Source organism: Pituophis catenifer, unplaced genomic scaffold (genome assembly GCF_029215685.1).
Source record: "Pituophis catenifer annectens isolate HBS135680 unplaced genomic scaffold, rPitCat1.0.hap2 SCAF_4, whole genome shotgun sequence".
NCBI lineage: Eukaryota > Metazoa > Chordata > Lepidosauria > Squamata > Colubridae > Pituophis > Pituophis catenifer.
This window is the reverse complement of record NW_027256884.1, coordinates 654,674-675,091: the sequence shown is the minus strand read 5'-3', so window position 1 is coordinate 675,091 and position 20,418 is coordinate 654,674. Positions and strand designations below refer to the sequence as shown.

General features: G+C 45.0%; 1 protein-coding gene across 2 annotated transcripts in view; it reads left to right on the top strand.

Annotated features, from left to right (window-relative positions):
* Window positions 1-17,435, top strand: part of NAT8L (N-acetyltransferase 8 like) — a 38,110-nt gene extending 20,675 nt beyond the window's left edge. For both annotated transcript variants that reach the window (XM_070943472.1, XM_070943474.1), the window contains one exon: window positions 14,378-17,435. In XM_070943472.1, coding sequence (XP_070799573.1) covers window positions 14,378-14,745 — 368 coding nt within the window. In that variant the 3' untranslated portion in view covers window positions 14,746-17,435. The remainder of the gene's footprint in view (window positions 1-14,377) is intronic.
* Window positions 17,436-20,418: the final 2,983 nt, after the last annotated feature.

Genomic DNA, 20,418 nt, shown 5'->3' with positions numbered 1-20,418 from the left:
CGTCTCTTGTGCGGAGAGACAACGGAGAAGTTATCTCTGTCACTTCTCTCCTGGGGGGGCACAATCCTTCCTCCCCCCCCCCTTTCCCCTCTTCCTTAAGGCCGCAGGTGGCTGCGGCAGAACAATGGGCTCTGGGCCTGGATGTGGAGGGGGGGACAAACATGGTGAAGGAAGGCTGTGCCTGCACATCATTTGTTGCCTCCCCGAAATGTTCTATTTTTCTATCCAGTTGCATCTTCTTTCATGTCCAAAGGCTGAAGGTAGGCGTAGTCCACAAGTTGCAACCACAACTGAGCCCAAAATTTCCGTTGCTAAGTGAGACAGCTGTTAAGTGAATTTTGTTCCATTTTATGACCTTCCTTGCCACAGTTGTTAACTGAATCACCTCAGTCGTTAAGTTAGTCGCACGATTATTAAGTGACTCTAGCTTCCCCATTGACTTTACTTGCCAGAAGATCACAAAAGGGAATCACGTGATCCCAGGGACACTGCAAACCGTCATAAATACGAGCCAATCGCTGAACAGCTGAATTTTGACCACGTGACCATGGGGAGGTTGCAACGGTCATAAGTGTGAAAAATGGTCAAGGGACACCTTTTTCAATGCCATTGTAACTTTGAACAGTCACTAAATGAGCTGTTGTAAGTTGAGAACTACCTGTACTATGATGGGATGCAAATAAGGCAACAGAGGCCTCTCCAAATCAGCCGTCTTGGAGCCCCCAAGGCAAAGCTCCTCTTCTCTTTAGGAGCCGAGTTCCTTGCAGGACAGATAAACTTTGCAGGGCCTTTTGTTCTTGGCAAGATGCTGCCTGATCACGAATGAAGGGCAGAAGCTTATTAGAAATTTCATTGCTCGGAGCCTCTTCTGTGAACCGGACACAAAGGCCTTTTGTAGGGGCGATGGGAGGGAGGCAGAGAGCAGCCGTCCTCCGTGGAGGAGCATTCAAAGGGGGTCCCAGAAGTTCACGGAATCATCTTCTCGGCCTTTAGCTGGGCTTGTCCCAGATTCAGGAAAGGTTCGGAAATGAACTTTGCAATGAACACCATTTTCTGCCAAAATGGATCCCAAAAGGATTGCGGTGTTGATCCAGACGTTTAAGTTGAAACATTCTACGTTTATTAAGACTGCTTGGTGGTCATTGGCTGCTCCAAATGAAAAGTTGTTTTTCTCTGGTGAACTTTATATTATATACTTCGGCTTGTTTAGTAAATAATTGAGCTACTCCTCGCCATGAATTTCCCCCAGACGACGACTTCCATTTGCAATGCAAAAAGCAAACGAAATGCTTTTGAGGTTTGATTAAAACAAAAGAAAAGCCAAGAACAGGAACAAGAAAAGCCCATGCTCGGTCGTTAGATAACTTGTTTTCTGACTGCTGCCAAAAGAGGGGACGTAGCTGCCAGTTCTGTTCAAGGAGAAACAGACGTGATTGGCAAAAACAGTTTCTCCTCTGGAAGCTCCTTCAGGGCCTGGGAAAAGGGACCAGCCTCTCACTCCGAGGCGACAAAGAATTTAATACAGACTTCCACATCGATTCTAAAAAGACAAAGATACAAATATAGCCCCGTGTGGGCGAGAAATCTAACCTTGATGTAAAGCTAAATGTTAACCTATAGTGGGAGGCCGCTAATTTTTTTTTTTATTTTTTTTTAAATCTTCCTGTGGTTTTAGGCTGCATTAACTGAAGCACTTCAGACCAGGTGAAGTGATAGGAAAAATCCTCAACAACAATGGTCATTCGTTTAATGACCTTTCAAAGTTACGATGGTGCTGGGAAAAGTGACTTGTGACCGTTTTTCACACTTACGTGTGAAAAAGTAGCAGGCTTCTGCTGACTGCCGGCTGCCTGAAAATTGGCAGTTTGAATCTCACCAGCTTAAGGTTGACTCAGCCTCCCATCCTTCCGAGGTGGGTAAAATGAGGCAAGATGCTGACTCTGTAAACTGCCTAGAGAAGGCTGAGGAGCACTGTGAAGCGGTAGATAAGTCTGCCATCGCTATTGCGCCACTGCAGTTCCCTCATGGTCATGAGATCATGCTGGCGACCAGCATATATTTATGATGATTGCAGAGCCCTGAGTCCCCTTTCTGACCTTCCCAGAGGACATCCAACAAAGTCAATGTGTTTCTGCTCTTGGGCTGGACTCGTTGGGACAACCTGTCCTGAGTGAGCTGGCAAGTTGTTTGAGATCTCCACTTGTAGATGATCTTTTGGACTGTGGAATGATTTACGTCCAATTGTTTGGTAATCTTTTAAAATCCTTTTCCAAATTCATCGACATCTATCATTTTCTTATGGATGGAAACTTATCAAGGAGAGATTCAACCTAGAAATAAGGAGGAATTTTCTGACAGAACAATCAACCGATGGAACAGAAGTTGCCTTCAGAAGTTGTGGGAGCTTCACCACTGAAAGCTTTCAAGAAGAGATTGGACTGCCATCTGTCAGAAATGGTGTAGGATCTTCTGCTTGGGCAGAGGGGGGTTGGACTAGATGACCTCCAAGGTCCCTTCCAACTCTGTTATTCTGTTCTGTTCTTTCTGAAGGCCCCAGAGAACTCTTTCAGTCTAGGCCTGGTGATATCACACACTTCAACAATAAAAAGCAAACTACACTAAATATCTGAGGTTTCAATTAAAGAGGTTCCTCCCAGCTCTGCCTAACAATGGTTTTAATCTTTTTTTTTTTTTCATTTTCTTCTTCTTTACCATTTCATTTCATTCCCCCCTGATCTGCTACACCCAGTTCCAATTTTAGGTCTTTAGGTAGGAGTGAGTGGTGCTTACTTTTTCCATGTGAAACTGCCTTCAAATAATTGATCAGATGATCAAGTTGGTCAGTTTCTAAATCTTCACAAAGATTGGAATGCACTCGATTCAAATTGAAATATCTTCCCAGTAACAAAATTTTCTCTGGACATTTGCTAGAACAGGAGACGTTAAATCAAGGGTGACTATGAGATCAAAGGCCAAGGATCTATAATATTAAGGTCTGTAATAAGGCTGAAGCCAATTATGGTTTGGATAAATTATATGAAGTAAATGCATAAATACTATTCTTAATCATATTTGTATATCTTAGGCTATGAGATAACTTTATCAACCTTTATAAATCCCCCAATTAGTGTAGCTCTATCTCAGATGTTTATAGTTTTCTCAATTCTTCCAAGTATATCTTTGGAATAGTTTCTTGTTTCTCTTAAGCAATGCTGTATATCCCTGTACCATTTTTATAAATGCGTTTATTATCCCAGAGGACGTTTCACTTTGAATTTCCTGGCGTGTCTTTTTAAAGATAAGCAGGCATTTTACAATATCAGTCAAAACAGGAAACTGGTATTGCAGAGAGAATAAATGATACTGATTGTTGACTGAGCATGGACTGAGTTTCTTCTTCAATTGATAAGTGCTCAGAATATGAAGTGTGTGGTTTTCTGCCTACAGCAGGTCATCCTGTAATCGTGTTGATCCCAAAAAGGGAATTTAATCAGTCTGGTGCCACAGGGCCACCCAGTTAGTTATACTTCTGTGGCCCTTCAATTCGACTGACCATCCATTTTAATTGTTCGCTGTTTATTTGCAAGCAGAGCCCCAGTTGATTTGGGTCGTGGAAGACGTTATTTTAATCAGTGTTATATTGGCGCATTTTAATCACCTACGCACTGTGTCACAAACCCTTATTGAGTTTGAAGCCTTGCAAGAAACCACTTTCTTTCACTCTTTGTGGGTAAATGACCCTCCTCCCCACATTTGGAGGGTCTGACTCATTCCACTGTAGGGCAAGGAGGGTGCTCTGTGTGTCCCAGGCCTCAATTGTGTCCGTGTTGTTTCCTGGACATTGTGCATTAATTGCATCAGATTGGTTGTGTAGAGAGACTTTCTTTATTTGCAGAGGTCAGTAGCACTGGTGGAAGAGACAATAACCGCAGCAGCGCTGGTGGTGGCTCCCCCCACCCAGGCCATTGACCTTTCCCTAGCTATGCCATAAGCCTCCCCGGGTTATCCAGGATAACGGGCAAGTATGAAGGCTTCTCCTGCAAACCAGCGTCCGCCAGCTCTCCCTTGGTAAGTATATGGGGCTATTGGGCGTTGTGTGAATGGAGGGACAGTGGGGGGCTTGGCAGGAGGATGAATCTGAAGTGACAGGGCAGTTGTAAGCAAACGTGGGTGTAAGGCTGGAGTTGGGTCTAGGAGGAGGAGGGGAGAGAGAGATGGGACAGAGGCATGGCGCTGGGGCAGTGGATATTGAAATTCGGGGCATGCTTTTTCAAATTGGTACAGATTAATATTTTCTTGCTTTTTTCAGGCTCAGAAAACATGAACCTCAAGGCCTTCAGGTATTGGAGGTGAGGACCAAGGTAGGCACGTGTAGGTGAATGTTCTTGTGTTGGCAGAGGGCATCTTAGGCCACCTGCTCTAGGACGGTATTCCTTGGGTTTTGTCCAGAGTCCCTTTGGGTGGGAAGAACGTGGAGCCAGAGCAGGAGAAGACCGTAGTTTTGCTTCCTCCTTTCCTTCATTTTGTGGGCAAGAGGCCTCCTTTACTGAGAGGGCTGGGCATTTACGCTGGACTGCCTGATCCAGAGGCCCAACCCTTTTTAGGTATCCTAGGATGGGCAGAATCCAGCTAGAAATTTTTGGTGTCCATCCTGGAGCCAGTGTCTTTGGATCACAAGTTTACACGAAAACTACCCCATTTTGAGAAAGAAGTTTAGCTTTTCATGGTCTCGCCTATGTTACAGCAGTAGATACCAAAAGTTCCTCCAGGATCACAGAAACACTATTACTTTATGGGGAGACAGTAATCTCCCTTTCTCATTTTGTAAGTGCAACCAGACTTGCAAAGTACAATCCTTAAAGCAATATTTCTCAACCGTGGGAACTTCAAGATGAGTGGACTTCAAGACTTCAAGTCTTGCCAGCTGGGGAATTCTGGGAGTTGAAGTCCACCCATCTTAAAGCTGCCAAGGTTGGCACACACTGCCTTAAAGAGTCACGTGAAAAAAAAAACTTAATTAGGTTGAGTAAGTTATTCTATCAATTCAGTGAAAATTGGGCTAAGAGCAACATAGTGCAGTTTTTGTATAAAAGCTAAAAGGACTTCACAAATCGTTTTCTACAACACGAGCTTAGAGGTTGGAATAAGAACCAAAAATGTGAAAGAAATGTTCAGAAGATACGGCAGCGACGACAACATTGTGGCTTTTCCTTTCTTAATTTCCACAGGAGTCTCAAGAGTCGCCGTGACAGCCTTCGTTCCGGTGGTGGGCCAGGAAGGCCTGCTTACAGGAAATATCAGAAGACGGGACTCGTTCCCCTCAGAGAACGATCCCTGGCAGCCCAAAGGCAATGCCCACGGCCCCACGCATATTCTCTACCTGTCCGGTTTTCCCCCAATTGCAGCCACGTCAGTATTTTTGAAGTTCTTCTAATTGGCTTCCCTTTTGTATTGCAAAAATAAATGAAGTTTGTGGGGGGGTTTCCTAATGTTCTAGCTGGTGTGTGTATTTTGTCCTGCACCCTGTTTATGGTCCCCAGCGGTAGTGTAGGTAGCCTTGTCCAACCAGGGGGAGTTTCACCATTTTCTGTCAGCACCTGCAGCAAAAGCCTTAACCTGCCCTCCACACACACCCCTTGCTCAGAAGCCCAGGTGAGATCAGGAACCTTCCGCTCCAAGTTGCCATTGGTCTCTCATGGACCTGCCTTGTGGATGTGCCCAGGTGAGACCAAGGGTCTTAAGAACCTTATGCTCTTCTCTTTATGAAGCCACAAAGGTAGTCTTCAATTTATGACCACAATTGGACAAGGACAAGGAGGTTGTGAATTGTGCCTGATTTTACAACCTCTTTTGCCACAGCCGTTAAACAAATTACCACAGTTGGTAAGTGATTCTCATATTCGCTAAGCGAATCTGGCTTCCCCCATTGACCTTGGTTGTCAGGAGCCACCTGGGAAGGTCACCAATGGTGATCACATGATCCCGGGATGACACAGCTGTTGTAAACATGGACCGATTGTCAAATTTTGCTTGAATTTTGATCTCGTAACTGTGGGGACACTTCGAAGCTCATAAGTTCCTTTTTTCAACCTTGTTGTAAGTTGGAGTGGTCGCTTAACGAACATCCGTACGTTGAGGACTACCTGTGTTTCAGAACTTCCCTCTGCAAAGGGCAGCCTCTTTGTGTCTTGGGGGTCACAACTCTCTCAAAACACAGTTTGGCCCTAGAGAGCCGCAGGTCATGTGTCCAGCGATGCTGCAACCTTCGGCCAGGGTTTCGCATCGCTGGCGGCCCCATCCCTTCCCCAAAATGGGGGGAATTGGCACCGATGTGTATTTAGGGGCTGAACAGCATTTAAAGCAGCCATTCCTTCCCTTCATTCCTCCAGCCCAAAATGCTGTTCCCATCCTCAAAATGGGAGCTAGTCCTCCACTTATGACCAGTGACCTGGCAGCAAAGCAGATATTCTCCCCTCTGCAGGAAACTGACCGGCTAAGACACTGAGATTGTCGATCAGAAAGGTCGGCAGTTTGAATCCCTAGTACAGGTCTCCTGTGTGAGCAGAGGGTTGGACTAGATGACCTCCAAGGTCCCTTCTGACTCTGTTATAAATGGGGACTTGCCCATCAGTCTTTCTTTAACACTTTTCCCCTTGTGATCTTATATAGATCCTTATGTAAAAGGATTAGATACTGAGAATTATTATTAACTTTCTTCAGCCAAAATTCCTCCCCCCCCCACAACACACACCCCATATACACACCTGGTAATTAGCTGAAATCTGATTCCCTATCCGAGAAGCCTGGCCTCGGAAGAACAGAACTGAAAGAAAGAATACCCTCCCTTCACATAAAGCCATTTGGAACTTAAGCCTTGAGAAGGAAGGGGAGAGAAAAATAAAGACACATAATTCAAACTTCGGCCTCTCACAAGAGTTTTGACTTCCTCCAGGCGAAAGGAAATAAATCCGTGCTGAACTGGGATGGGATGGGAGGAGAGCCTGCATGTGGCAGAGTTGGGTTCAAACAAAACGGACGTGTGATGGGAATAAACCTGCCAGGGAAGCTGGAAACAGGAGAGAAAATGAAAAGAGTAACCTTTTCTTCTGCTTTTTTCACTTCCAACAGAAGGGCAAGAATAAATATGCTGGGACCCAGGCTGTAAAGTGGCTAAATTGCAAGCAACCATTAAGAACGGTTTTAAACGAAAGGATTCTGGATGCCAGGTTTATCTGGGACGCAGGGAGCCTTCCACTTAGGATCACAATTGAGCCCAACATTTTTGTTGTTAAGCGAAACTGGTCAAGGGGGTTTTGCCCCGTTTTACTACCTTTCTTGTCACAATTGTTAAGTGAAACACTGCCGTTGTTCAATCAGTTACCCAGTTGTGTTAAAGGAATGTGGCTTCGTTTGTCAGAATGTCTCAAAAAAACCCCAGGACGCTCTGACCGTCATAAATATGGGTCCGTTGCCAAGCATCAGCTGACCCTGCGGAGGCTGCAACGGTCGTCAGTGTGAAAAACAGTCATAAGTCTCTCTTTTCAGGGCCGTCATAACTTTGAATGGTCATTAAATGAACTGTTATAATTCAAGGACTACCTGTAACAACAATTTAACAAAATCTCATCCACAATTTTTATTGTAGACGGGAGGGCAAAGTTCACTTGCTTTACTGAAAAAGGGGAGGGGAGGATGAAGGGGGGAATTCCTGCCCCCTCCCTGATTTCACGTCTGACTCCAGCCCCGACCTCAGAGCGGGGGAGTGGGGTGGGGGGAGGGGGGCTGCTGGTGTCAAGGTGGGGCTACACCCCCCATGGCCAGGTGCAAGGTCTGGTGTGTCCGGTGGGACCCAAAGGGGCAGCTGGGGATGCTGGGTGGGGTATCGCTCGCCCTGCTTGCAGAACGAGTCTCCTCCCTGGGCTGCTCAGCCAAATCACTGGGGTGGGGCTGGTGGTCCCCAAACTGGTTCTGTGTGGGGGGATTTCAAGCCACCTTCTCTGGGTGAGGGTGGAGGGTTGTTCGGTGACTTCTCAGGCGCTCCTGCAGCCCCTCCTGGATCTGAAGGCCGCCTTGGTAGTTATGCCGGTTAATGGACTGTCCTGGCAGTACAAAACGTAGCAGCCCAGGCAGTGATGATGTAGTTTGACCTACTCAGGTGACCTTGCCATTGCTGGCTGGTCTTCCTACTCAAGGTGCTAGTTGTCATAACGGCTGTGCACTTGGTCACCTGTCCGACCTCCTCCTCCCATATGAATCTGCCTGCCAGATCAGATCAGATGGGATCGATCCCAGTAAAAGAGAAGATCTCTAGCTCAAGGTGGAGAGGGAGGATCTTGGCGCTCTCTGAGCTTGCTTGTTTTCTTGCAGAAGTTTCCTTACCAAGCAAGGTAACCTCATCGGTGCTAGAAGGGAGTGGGGCTTGCAGGGAGGAAGAGGAGGGGGGAGGATTGTGGGGTCCTTGGCGCTCTCTGAGCTTGCTTGTTTTCTTGCAGACGTTTCATGACCCAGCTAGGGAACATCATCAGTGCTAGCAATGATGCACTAGCACTGATGATGTTACTGAAGTTCAGAGAGCACCAAGGACCCCTCAGGATCAGTTCCCTCCAGGTCCCATGATCTACCCAAGAAAGCTGCCTGATGGGGCCTTGGGAATGGACATTTTTTATCACAATCTCCCCCCCGCCCCCCACCCCGGTTAAAATCTGCTCTTCTCGTTTCCTTCTGGGTTTCAGGTGGGCCTTGAAGGCTCCGTTATTCCATCAAGCCCAGAAGGGTGGCATGCTGGGATTGAAGACTGGAATTTGGCAGATGCGATTTTTTTTTTCTTTTTGCATAATTTCACTACCGGGTTTGACTTATTTTATAGCTAGCGTTATTTATTATTATTTCTGAAGTGTTTTTGTTTTCACTTGGTGGTGTTTCTGATTTTCAGAAGTTTCAGAACTTTGATTTGGTTGGACAGATTTCTCGTCATAGACCAAGACATCTTACTCTGATGTCATCCCTGCTTCAGTCTAAAATCATTGCTGGGCAAGCAGAACCTTTCCGGGCAACCTGGCCTGGTGGTTGTAAACGCTTCCCTGCTGACCGCTCTGAGGGCAAAGGACCATCCCTCCCGTTGACTCTGTGCCACCAAGTTGGAACTGACCCTTAGCAACCACGTAGGTAGAACTTCTCCAGGGTCCATTTACTCCCCTGGCCCTTCATCCATTGTTGCCGTAATCCAATACGCCTCATCATGCTAAACCAAACCATGGATTCCCAGCAACCTAACACAGGCCTTGTTTTGGGGGTCGAAATGCAATGCCCTACCAGATGCTTAGGATCCTGCAAGGGTAAGTTCCTCTTATTGACCTCACAGTCTATTTAAATTGGACCTCGAGAAAAGTGGAATAGCCTGTCTCCTCAGCTTCACAATTATTTGACATCTCCATTTAAAAAAAAAACCCTTCCAGTTCTTACAGCACTTTGGAGAAGGACCTTCGACTACGGCCCTTTACTCTCCATTCTTGGCAGAGGTGTTGGTTGGACTTTACACCAAATTAGCTGTTTCTCTCTTGACTGGCAAGAGATGGAAAATCATGTTCCAAATTCTTATGGATGTTTCCATGATTTTGCTCTTTGCCATTATCTGTAAGCTAGCCGATTGGTTAACCTCCATCTCAAACTAAAAGTATTTCCTATATTTATTTCGTAATGCATTGACACATTGTACATTGAATACACTGAATCATCAAATGCACAACACCAAAGGTTTTTAAAATGTTAAAAGTATCCACACAACATTTTGATTAAGCCAACCAACTAGACTCTCAACATAAAGTTACAGGCAAATGATGCGTACTTGCAAAGAATGGTGGATTTAGCGGGCGATGTCAAGGTAGCTGGGAAGGTTGGGCACATGGATGAGGCAGCTCTGTTTTCTCTGTCGGTTACTTCTGCCTTCTCGTGAGCAAGGATTCTAGGCTGTGATGAAGAACAAGGCCTGAAAGACCTACTTGGAGTGGGTCTGTTCTGGAGGGATCATGGAGCACCCCTCATGTGCTTTGGGAAGGAACCAAGGCTCTCCTGACCCACCTTAGAACATTCTTGAAGGAATTCCTCAGAAGCAGAACTTTAGCTGAGAAGTTGCACGCAGGAGAAGTCCTGTTTCATTGATGGACTTGCCAGGGGTCTAGGACAACTTGCCCCAGCCAATTCTCCATGGGACAAGAGTTACTCTAATATCAAAGAAATGGTGGAATAGTATCATTAAAGAAAGGATACAGAAAGGAGAGACAGAATGAAATGTGAATGACAAAAATTAAAATTATTTTAAGTAATTGAACTGAATTGTTGAATTATCCTGTGACAGGTTGGCCATGGTGAGTTGGCTCTGGCAAGTTTTCCCATTCCAACCTCACCACATCATTGAGCCCTTGGCCACTTCATGTTCCTTGAGCCTTCACAACCCTTTAGCCTCTCTTTCTTATTCAAACTATGATCACATGGCATTACAACAATCTGAATCTGCTCTGAAAGGATCCAGTCATCATTCCAGAGAGTCTAGTCCTTTGGATCTTGGTTCAAAATATCACAGAGCCAACTTCTGGGAATTGAGACTCATCTGGTGACGATCTCCATTATAGGATCCCTCTTCAGCTAATTGAGCCAAACTAGTTTCTTGGGATCAAAGGTGGACATATAGATAACATCTCTAGGCCGACCCTTCCATTCAACACGTGTGCCACTGGCTACTCCTGATGGAGTAACAAGGCAGGAATGCTGCTCTCTGGCAAAGACGTGGTGAGACTTGGGCAGCGGGAGACTTTGGGTGGCAGATCAGGAACAAGGAGAGATAAACAATAAAATGCAAGGTGCATTTGCGGAATCAGGGTGAAGAGGAAGGCAGTGAGACATCGACCCAGACAGAAATGGGAAGAGGCCAATATACCGTGTTTCCCCGAAAATAAATCTGGGTCTTATATTAATTTTTGCTCCAAAAGACGCATTGGGGCTTATTTTTCAGTTAGGTCTTATTTTCAGGGAAATACAGTACTAAATGCATCCATCTGGTTGAGGATCTTAATTGGGACTTATTTTTGGTGTAGGGCTTATATTACAAGCATCCTGAAAAATCATGTAGGGCTTATTTTCCTGGTTGGGTCTTATTTTGGGGAAAACACGGTAACACAGATTCATTTTGCAAGTACCTCTAAGGATGGGAATAACAAATTGGTTTCCAATTGAGAACTGTTGTCTATGGAAGTCCAGGATGAAACGTCAGTTTGTGAAATACAAGCCTATTTGTTTCATGGAGCTCTGTAATTATCTGTAGCACCGGGAATTCTTAGAGGACTGGCCTAGAGATGGAGGCCCTGCAGCTGGAAAACCTCTCGTTCAATGTTGATCTCCCTAGTTAGAGAAGAATGTGGGCTAACAGAAGAGAAATTCTAGGATGGTTGTGTGCAAACTCTGAAAGGTAGTTAATCTGGCCGATCTGGTGAGTGTTTATAGAGCTGTGGAAACGGTGTTTGAGTGGGCTGAGGTGTGGTCCCAGTTCTAAAGACGGGGACTGGGTCTTCCAAAAATACAGTGAATTTGGTTGCCTATTTTGGGACTGGATGTATTCACATGAGAGCAAAAACACCTTAGTTGATAAGCATATGGCGCCATTTCCCTTCCAATTCTGAAGTACTCTTTTACCAAATGACTTGTGTGTGTGTGTGTGTGTGTGAGACTGAGCTGAAACTGAAATTGTGTGTTCAAATTAAAATGGGAGAAGAGCAATAACTAGCCAATTGGCTCTGATTTAACTTCTAGGCCATTTGAGGGAATTAAAAATTGCATTGGCCACTTTAGAAAATATCACCAAGTCTAACTTGAATTGCTAAGAGTTCCTTATTCTTCCCAATGTCATTCCATTCAGCACAATTGTGAGTCTATGAGTCATAAACACACTTTGCCATCCCTGGAAGCTGTAGAGGAACCATCAAACTATACAAAGATGTGAATAAGGTACAAAGACTGAACCATTTTTTATTTATTTATTTTTTATTTATTTATTTATTTATTTATTTATTTATTTATTTATTTATTTATTTATTTAATTTGATTTATAATGCCGCCCTTCTCCGGAGACTCAGGGCGGCTTACAATGTGCTAAGCAATAGCCTTCATCCTTTTGTATATTTATACAAAGTCAGCTTAGAGACCCACAACTGGGTCCTCAATTTACCTACCTTAGAAAGGATGGAAGGCTGAGTCAACCTTGAGCCTGGTGAGATTCGAACCTGCAGTAATTGCAGACAGCTGGTCTTAATAACAGGGTGCTTTAGACTACTGTACTACCAAGGCTCTATAACCATGAAGAAAATACCTCACTAAGTCATTAAAATGCCTGTTGAACCAGGCATAATGGTGCCCTTGACCAAAGATGGGTTGAGATGGGAGGTCTCAGTTCTGTTAAGTTTAGGACAAAATGCTGAGGAAACCAATCACAGGTGGTATTTCTTTCCCTCTGCATTCTTCCTACCAGGACAGAAGAGCTTCTCTTTCACTTATTAACTCTCAAGATTATTGCAAGGAAGGTTTGTATCCCAGGAAGAATCAAGAGAAATGAAGTTTAATGTGTTTGCCAGATGTCCCAAAAAGGTGCTTTTTCCAAGAGGCAACTGGACTTTCTTTGTTTTTCTTTGAAGACGTTTCACTTCTCAGAACTGAAGAAGCTTCTTGGGGTGAGAAATGAAACATATTCAAGGAAAAAACCAAGGAAGTCCAGTTGCCTCTTGGGAACAAAAGGCATCTTCATGACAACCATGGTCTGGATGATTGAGATTCTCCATAGAATACATATTTGCCAGATGGTGATATTAAATCAGAATGGAATCCCAGAAATAAGTGTTTTACCTAAATACTGCTGTAAAATATGTAATACATATGTATGTGAATATGTATGTAGGTACGTGAAATACCCTGACTGTATGCATCAGAGACTTCTATTCAACATACCTCCAGGATCACAACACCAAAATTTGGTAGCAACCAGGAAAGTTTAAGCTCTGCTACGCAGCAGACTTATTTTGCATCTAAAATCTGATCCCAGACTTGGCTAACCATAAGGAAGGATGACAAAATGCCTTTGATCTTCCAGTGATGTCACCTTATCACAAAAACTTCTTTAGATCCTCCCAGGCCAAAAGATGCTAAGAATTTCCTGTCTTTCCTCTGAAACGCAGGAAGTATCTGCTTGGCACTGCTAGAAATAGCAATAGCCATAGCCCTTTGACTTATATACCGCTTCACAGGGCTTTACAGCTCTCTCTAAGCGGTTTACAGAGTCAGCCTATTGCCCCCAACAATCTGGGTCCTCATTTTACCGACCTTGGAAGGACGGAAAGCTGAGTCACCCTTCAGCTGGTCAGAACCAAACTGCTGGCAGCCGACAGGTAGCAGAATTAGCCTGCAGTGCTGCGTTCTAACCACTGAGCCACCACATCTCTTCAGTAATACATGATGCATATCCATAATCCAAACTATTAACGATTTCCTTGTCCGCGTTGCTCTGCCTCCTCCCACTTGTCCTGCCTGTGTCTATTTCGGAATGTGGTGCTGGGCATGCCAGCACATGGCTGCCAACCTCCAAAAGGCTGGTGCTCCCATCACGCAACCCTCTTCGTTCCCAAAGACCCAAAGTCTTTGTAACCAAAATGGGATTGGTTGCAGTTCAATGGGTCCTCACAGATGTTTAAAAGCCTTCAGGAAAAAAATAAAGGACAGAATAATGTCGCCAACAAATTTTGCGGAGACTGGAACTTGCCCATAATCATGCAAACTGATATCAGGCTGGGAAGAGACGGAGCGCTGAGGGGGGCAGCAAGGGCTCCTTTGAAGTTCTAAGCTGTAAGCCGTCCTGTGGCAAGCAGCAAATCTCTGGGTGACGTTAAGAGGCCCTCTTCATGGGCTGCTTCACCCAGACTTCATGAGGCAGGTGATCCACTGGAGCTTTTTGAAAGGGCAGGTACCAAACCACGGAGAACCGGCCCATTTCCTCCGCAGGAGCTTCGGTGCTGCTTCCCAGGAGTGTAGTACTCGGCGAATTAAGACAGACGTTCACAAACTCCTTTTTCACAGATGGCAAAGCTCACAAAACATAATTCATTTTCATTACTCAACGCTTCCAATATTTAGACAATATGTAATGAAACAGAAAATTATGTTTTGGATGTAGTGCAAGAAACGTTATAGGAAGGCATCTGACATGATCATTTTGGGCTAATTGCGGTTTCTAAGGAGACCTTGCATCGGGTGCTTCCTGTGTGTTGATGATGTTTAAAAGCATAAGAGGCGAAATGTCTCTGGAGAAGGATCCCATTCACCCTCTGCTTTGTGCCAACAGGTTCCTGCTTCTGGGTGGCCGTGTTAAATGGCAACGTGGTGGGCATCGTGGCGGCCCGAGGCAACGAGGAGGACAACACGGTGGAATTGCGCCGCATGTCCGTGGACTCTAAATACCGTGGTAAAGGGATCGCTAAAGCTCTGGGTCGGAAAGTGCTGGAGTTTGCCGTGGTCAATAACTACTCTGCTGTGGTGCTGGGGACCACGGCGGTGAAGGTGGCAGCCCACAAGTTGTATGAGTCCTTAGGCTTCAAGCATGTTGGGGTGGTGGAACACTACTCTCTGCCTGGAATGACCCATTCGATTCTAGAGCAAATGTTCTTCCAGCTTCGCTACCACCGCTATTGCCTGCAGCTGCGTGAAGAGTGAGGGAGCCTCATCTTCATGGCGGCCCTCCCCAGAACCTCCTGGCCAACGTTTTGTGGGGGTTTGTGTCATGGTTTCTTTGCCATCTCTTCATTTCACGTTCTTCATTGGCTTTGTACCAGTCCTTGTACAAGTGAAGGGCCCTTCTCCTTCTCTGAAATGCTTGTAGGGCGATGGCGGCGCTAATGCTGGAGGTCTGGTGGACCTGCCCTTGGCCTGACCTGGGTCAAGGTCAGGATGGACACGCTCACTCTCCCAGTCTTGCCCCGGTTAACCTACATAAGCACAGAAATGTCAATGCATAACAAGGCTGCTTGTCTGACGTGTGTCATAAATAATAATAATAATCTCCTTTCCCCCCCTCCCCCCAAGTATTAAAAAAAGCGATACTTCATGATACAGCTCAGTGCAAAAGTTTTATGTGAATGCATTTCTCCGTATTTTAGTAGTATGCATTCACGTTCTCGTGATATAATACCGGTTAATCATGCTGAAAGAAAATGTGAAAATCCTGCTTGCTATAATGCATGAAGAGGAAATATTTGCATGCATTCAAACACACTATCAAGTAGGCACTAATAATAATAATAATAATAATGCACTTTCTGGATGTACCTCCCTGCTGCCCAAATTCTCAAGAATATTGGTGCATCTCACACCCAGGACTTGGTCCTTTATCCTCGTTTTCTTCCTAAGCCAGCAAATACGAGCCCTGAGCCCAATGTAATATATGTAAATTACAGAAATATCAAATATGCGAATGTAGATAGACTTTGAGGTCCCCTGCCAGATATCTCCATCCAGAGTGTTAATTTTCCTTTATTGAAGAGTTTTGTTTATTACATTCGCTTAAACGATCCAAACTCTTTGCTTTTGTGGACTGGTTTCCCAGAGGCAAAATGGAGACTTCTGTTTCTATGGCAACACACCTGTACGCTAATAATGTGCACCAAATCTGAACGCTTGAGAAAAAGCAATATGCAAAAGAGAGAGAGAGAGAGAGAGAGAGAGATGGAGTTGCCGGTTTCAGCTGAAGGAGGCCAGGAAAGCAAAGACTTGAATCAGTTAATACTTGCTAGTGGGATAACAAATATAGAAGAGCTGACGTACAACGTCACTGCTGCTTTAACGATGACACATTTGTGAGTTGTACAGCTCCGTGCAAAAAGCAATGCAACGCACCCGAGATATGGCATGCTGTCTGTTGGAGCCCAGCACGAAAAAACCCGAGGTTGCAGCTTCTTCAGCCTTGAAATACCAACCTCTATTTCAAGAAATGGCAGCTTCTGCATTAATGACATCCGAATAGAAGCCAGGCAGCTTTGGGGTTTAAAAGGCAATAGGTTCAGAAAAGCTCAGAAGATTTCTGGTTGCCTTTATTCTGCGGGGAGAAGGAAGCTGGAGGGCTGAGCTTGATAAAAGCAGCTCTCATTTAACATTTCCTCCGGTTGAAAAAATTGGGATAGAAATTGGGCCCCCCCACCCGATGGGAGGGAGAAGGTCCCAGAGATGGATGAAGCTGAGGGGAGTAGATGAGAGTAGAAAGACCCTCGCCAAGTCACTCCTTTGGCCTGTCAATGGAGGAGAGAAGCTGCGTTTCTATTCGGTGACAGGGAGGCTCTTTGTATCTTGCTCTGGTCTCAAAATGAGGAATGGGTGGAAAGATAGGAAAGGCCGCCCTGAATTTTCCTCACTTCAGGGCCCGTGGTGAGGAGCCTGCAGTGCAGCCCCTTCCCCGTGGCTGAGCTTCCTGAAGACCAGCCGTAGCTCCATCCTTACCCAGGAAGGGCACCGGTGATGGGAGAGGGGCTTCCTCGTTGCTTCCCCCGCCCCCCCTCCCCGTCTCAAGCGTGCAGCAACTTGGACGACGAGGCTCTTCAGGCTGATGACCAAATAAAGGGAGAAAGACGGGTCACAGAACACGGTTTCCTGCTTCAACGGTGACTGCCTTCCTGCCTCAGACGGTGCCATGAGCTCAAAATGGCCAGACCAAACTGTGTCCCAGCAATAAAACCCCTGATCAGGACTAAAGACTGACTTGATGAACAGAATGTACTTATTGGAACCGAGTGTGTGTGCGTGTCTTGATGTAGAATGTATTTTTTTTAAAAAAAGAAAAATTCTATGCTGTACATTTCTCTTGAAGCTCTTCAAATGTGTGCCGTTGGGTGGGGGGATGTAGGATAGAGGTGTATAGTGTACAGAAATTGGTACGATATTTTATAGCTGTTTTTGGTGATTACATTAAACTGCGTAACCCAGATGAATATTATAAAGTGTTAGGGAAAAAAGGAAAAGGGAGGAACTGCTTGTGCCTTTTGATTTTTTTTCCTTTTGTGTTCTTCTGTTATCTTTGCACTAAATGGTTTCTGGAGAATTAATAGTTCTATATAGCCTAATGAACTGAACGATGAAAGTGATACATGACCTCTGTGGACTGTGATGGATTTTTATTGAGGCACTTTAAGAATGCGATGGTTTAATGCTCGTACCGGTGGAGATTTCCTCTTTCGTAGCTGGGTGACCCAACACCAGACAGGGAAGTGTACTCTGCAAGACCTTCACTGAACTGTCATTGTATGATAACCTTTTTACAATTGCATATGGGAGCAAGCTTCTGAAAATACATGAGTCTTGAAGTGTTGCTTACCCAGCTTCTGCCTAATTCATTCATGCAGTTAGTCAAAGAGCAAGGGATCTCTTGTCCAGCTCGTTGTATCGTCTGTCCACTCCCTTTAAATTACAGTACCTCAGCAAAGGGCTGACAGAAAACATCCTTGACCTCTTTTTCTGGGCTTCTCCTGTAAGGTCTCACCTTGCTTTTCGACCATCAGGGAAGAAGCACTAAATCTCTGCAGTGAAGGCCTTACGGAAGACGGAAGCCTGATGAATGTCTGTTAAAGAGGAGAGGAGAGCTTGAACGATGGATGGGACACATGAGGAGGTGGTGTTTTTACATAGAAAACATGATTCTAACGGACACGGGTGGTAATAACCTGAAAGCAGAAGATGCCGGGAGGGGATTGTGTCACGTTCAAAGAGTGGTCGTATCATCCATCTAGGAATAATGGGAAACACACATTTCAGTATAAATCTAGAGGGAACCATATTCTATTAGGTGGTTTTACCTTGGAGGGGAAAAGAGATGCAGGATGCAGGAAACAAAGTTTCCATCAAATCTTCATCAGCCGAAGGAAGAGGCCCCAGATTGTGATGGGGTGGAGATGGGAGTTTAGAGCATTTTACAGCTATTGAGAGAATATGCTAAGTGCAGAGAAATGCAATCCTCCAGGGACTTATCTAGCTCCATCTGCGTATGCTTTCATCTTCAACCTGATTTAAAAAAAAAAATAGGTATTATGTTTTTGAAAAGGATGTAGCAGTGATGCCTGTACAGAGCTATACCGATTTACCAAACCTTTTTCCCAGTTGAGAGAGCTAGCACAACCAATAGCAGCTTAAATAGCAGCTTAAAGACTTGTGGTGTGATTCTGTGCCTCCTACCTCACAAACAAATCAATTACGCCACGTTCAGTGGGCCTGTTTCCAGCCAGCTGCACACTGATCTATGACTCTTCCTGGCATCAGCAACGCCACGTCTTCAAGGGGCAATATTTTTCATGTATTATAGATGTCTGCCTTCCTATGACTGACTTTATAACAGGCAGGTTTCTCCTGCAAATGCTGCAGATATTTTTTTTTGGGGGGGGGGAATTATAGACCCCCAATGCTGTAGGTGTCTTGGGCTGGTCTTTTCAAAAGAACTTGATGTGAGGCCTGGCACCAATTCCTGGGCCGATGGGGAGCAGAGGCAGCTGCCAGTATAACCAGGTCTGACTGAATGGGGCTGATTCTGAGCCTTCTCCTGGAGCCAAATATCTGGATTTCCCCCCAGATTTCTGTGTATTGCAGGCTTTTTTGCTGCCTCATTTCTCCAGCTTTTGCTTGGAAATATCCCCCTAACCAAAATGACAGCAAAGCTGCTATTTGTGAGGATGATTTCATTGTGGCCAGTTTTGTGAAATGATCTCTCTTAAACTTGGATTTCTGCTATGAGTAAGGAAGGTGTTTGGGGTTTTTTAAAATTTTGGCTTGGAGCAACGGGGCAAGGAGTTCTGGCACTGAAGCCTTTATCACAGAGGTGGCTGCCTGCAGGGTGGGGGACTGTCAATCAAAGCAGCCACGATCCTTCAATCAAAGAGCCACCATGGGTGTTGCAGCAGATGGAGAAAAGGGGCCGAGCTTTGATCTCATGGTTGAGACCACCTATCTTGGCTTCCTTGGCCCCTTTCCTATGGACCTCTCTGCTTTATCACATCCACAAAACACTTAATTGTTTAATTAATCAATACTTAATCTCCTAATTGATTTCTTCCTGGAATTTATTGCATTATAGAAATGTAATTTAGAAAGCCAAAGCTCTTATGCAGCCTCCACTGAGTTTCTGCTTACGGCTCTCCTCAGCTGCATAATTCCAAAATCATCCTGCAGAGAGATACGTTTCTGTTTTGGCCTATAGAACCAAGCAGTTGTATTCTTGGAGTATTTTGTTTGTGTCCTTTTTATAGGCTTCATAAGATGCACCAATTTACAAAAACCATGCAAATGTTTTGGAAAAGGTATTTCATAAGGGAGGCTCCTCATGAAGCCCGTCTTCAAATCATCCGTATCTCACACACGACAACTTTGGACGCCATTTCCGGCTGTCTCCACCCGTGTGTGCATTCACTTCTGGGGTTCCTGTGCAAGTCTGGAAATGTGACTTGCCTGCTGCAAAGCTCCTCTTTGGAAGTGACTCGCCCAGAGGGGTCACCCAGAGGCCAAGAGCCTGAAAGTGCTTTCACCCACAGAAATGACTCCTGGAAAAAGTGCTCTGAAAATGGGCTAAAAGCTCCATTAGTCACGCCAGGTGGGCAGTTCAGGAGCTCCTGAGGGCTTCTGACCGTCTCAGCAACTCTTGCTTTTCTTTAAATTAGTGGCTTATCTACCACTTGCTCCCAAGGTGGAAAATGGGGCCCGTGGCTTGAATCTCACAAAGTGGGAATACCTTAAATAAGAGCCTCTCCTCTCCTTCTGATCTGCTGCAGGACGGGGGGCAGTCGCAATGTTTTCCAAATACTTGAGACAGCTTTTCAGCCTGTGTTTAGCTTGATGCCTTTTGTCCTCTTCAATTTCCAAATCTAGACCCCGCAGGACCCTTCTCCTACGATCATTAGAAGAAGCACAAAGGTTTCTAGCTTTCAGCTCCCAGAACTTTTGCTGTCAAAATGTGTGACATATCTGAGCTTCTTCCAAACTGGATCGCTCAGGATTTTGCTAAATCTGTCATCCAAGTTTTAGCTTTGCTTCCTTGATACAGGATGTGCCTGATCTTCTCTGATGGCGGTTAGATAACGTTTCTCTCAAGGTTACGACTCGGCTGAACTTCACCAAACAAGGCTGGGCCTTATGGATTCTCCTACGGCTAGGTGGCGGGTATATTTAATTATTTACCAGCCCAGCTTTTTAAAAAATATATAGATTATATTACGGCCAGTCAAGCTTCTTTAGAACAAATTGGACATTAGAATTTGAATTCTAAAAGTTTACTGCAAATCCAAGCCTCTCAATAGATGTCAGTACAAAAAAACGCCTCGTTTATTAGTGAAGCAGCTAATGACTTCGCAGGGGCCTTCT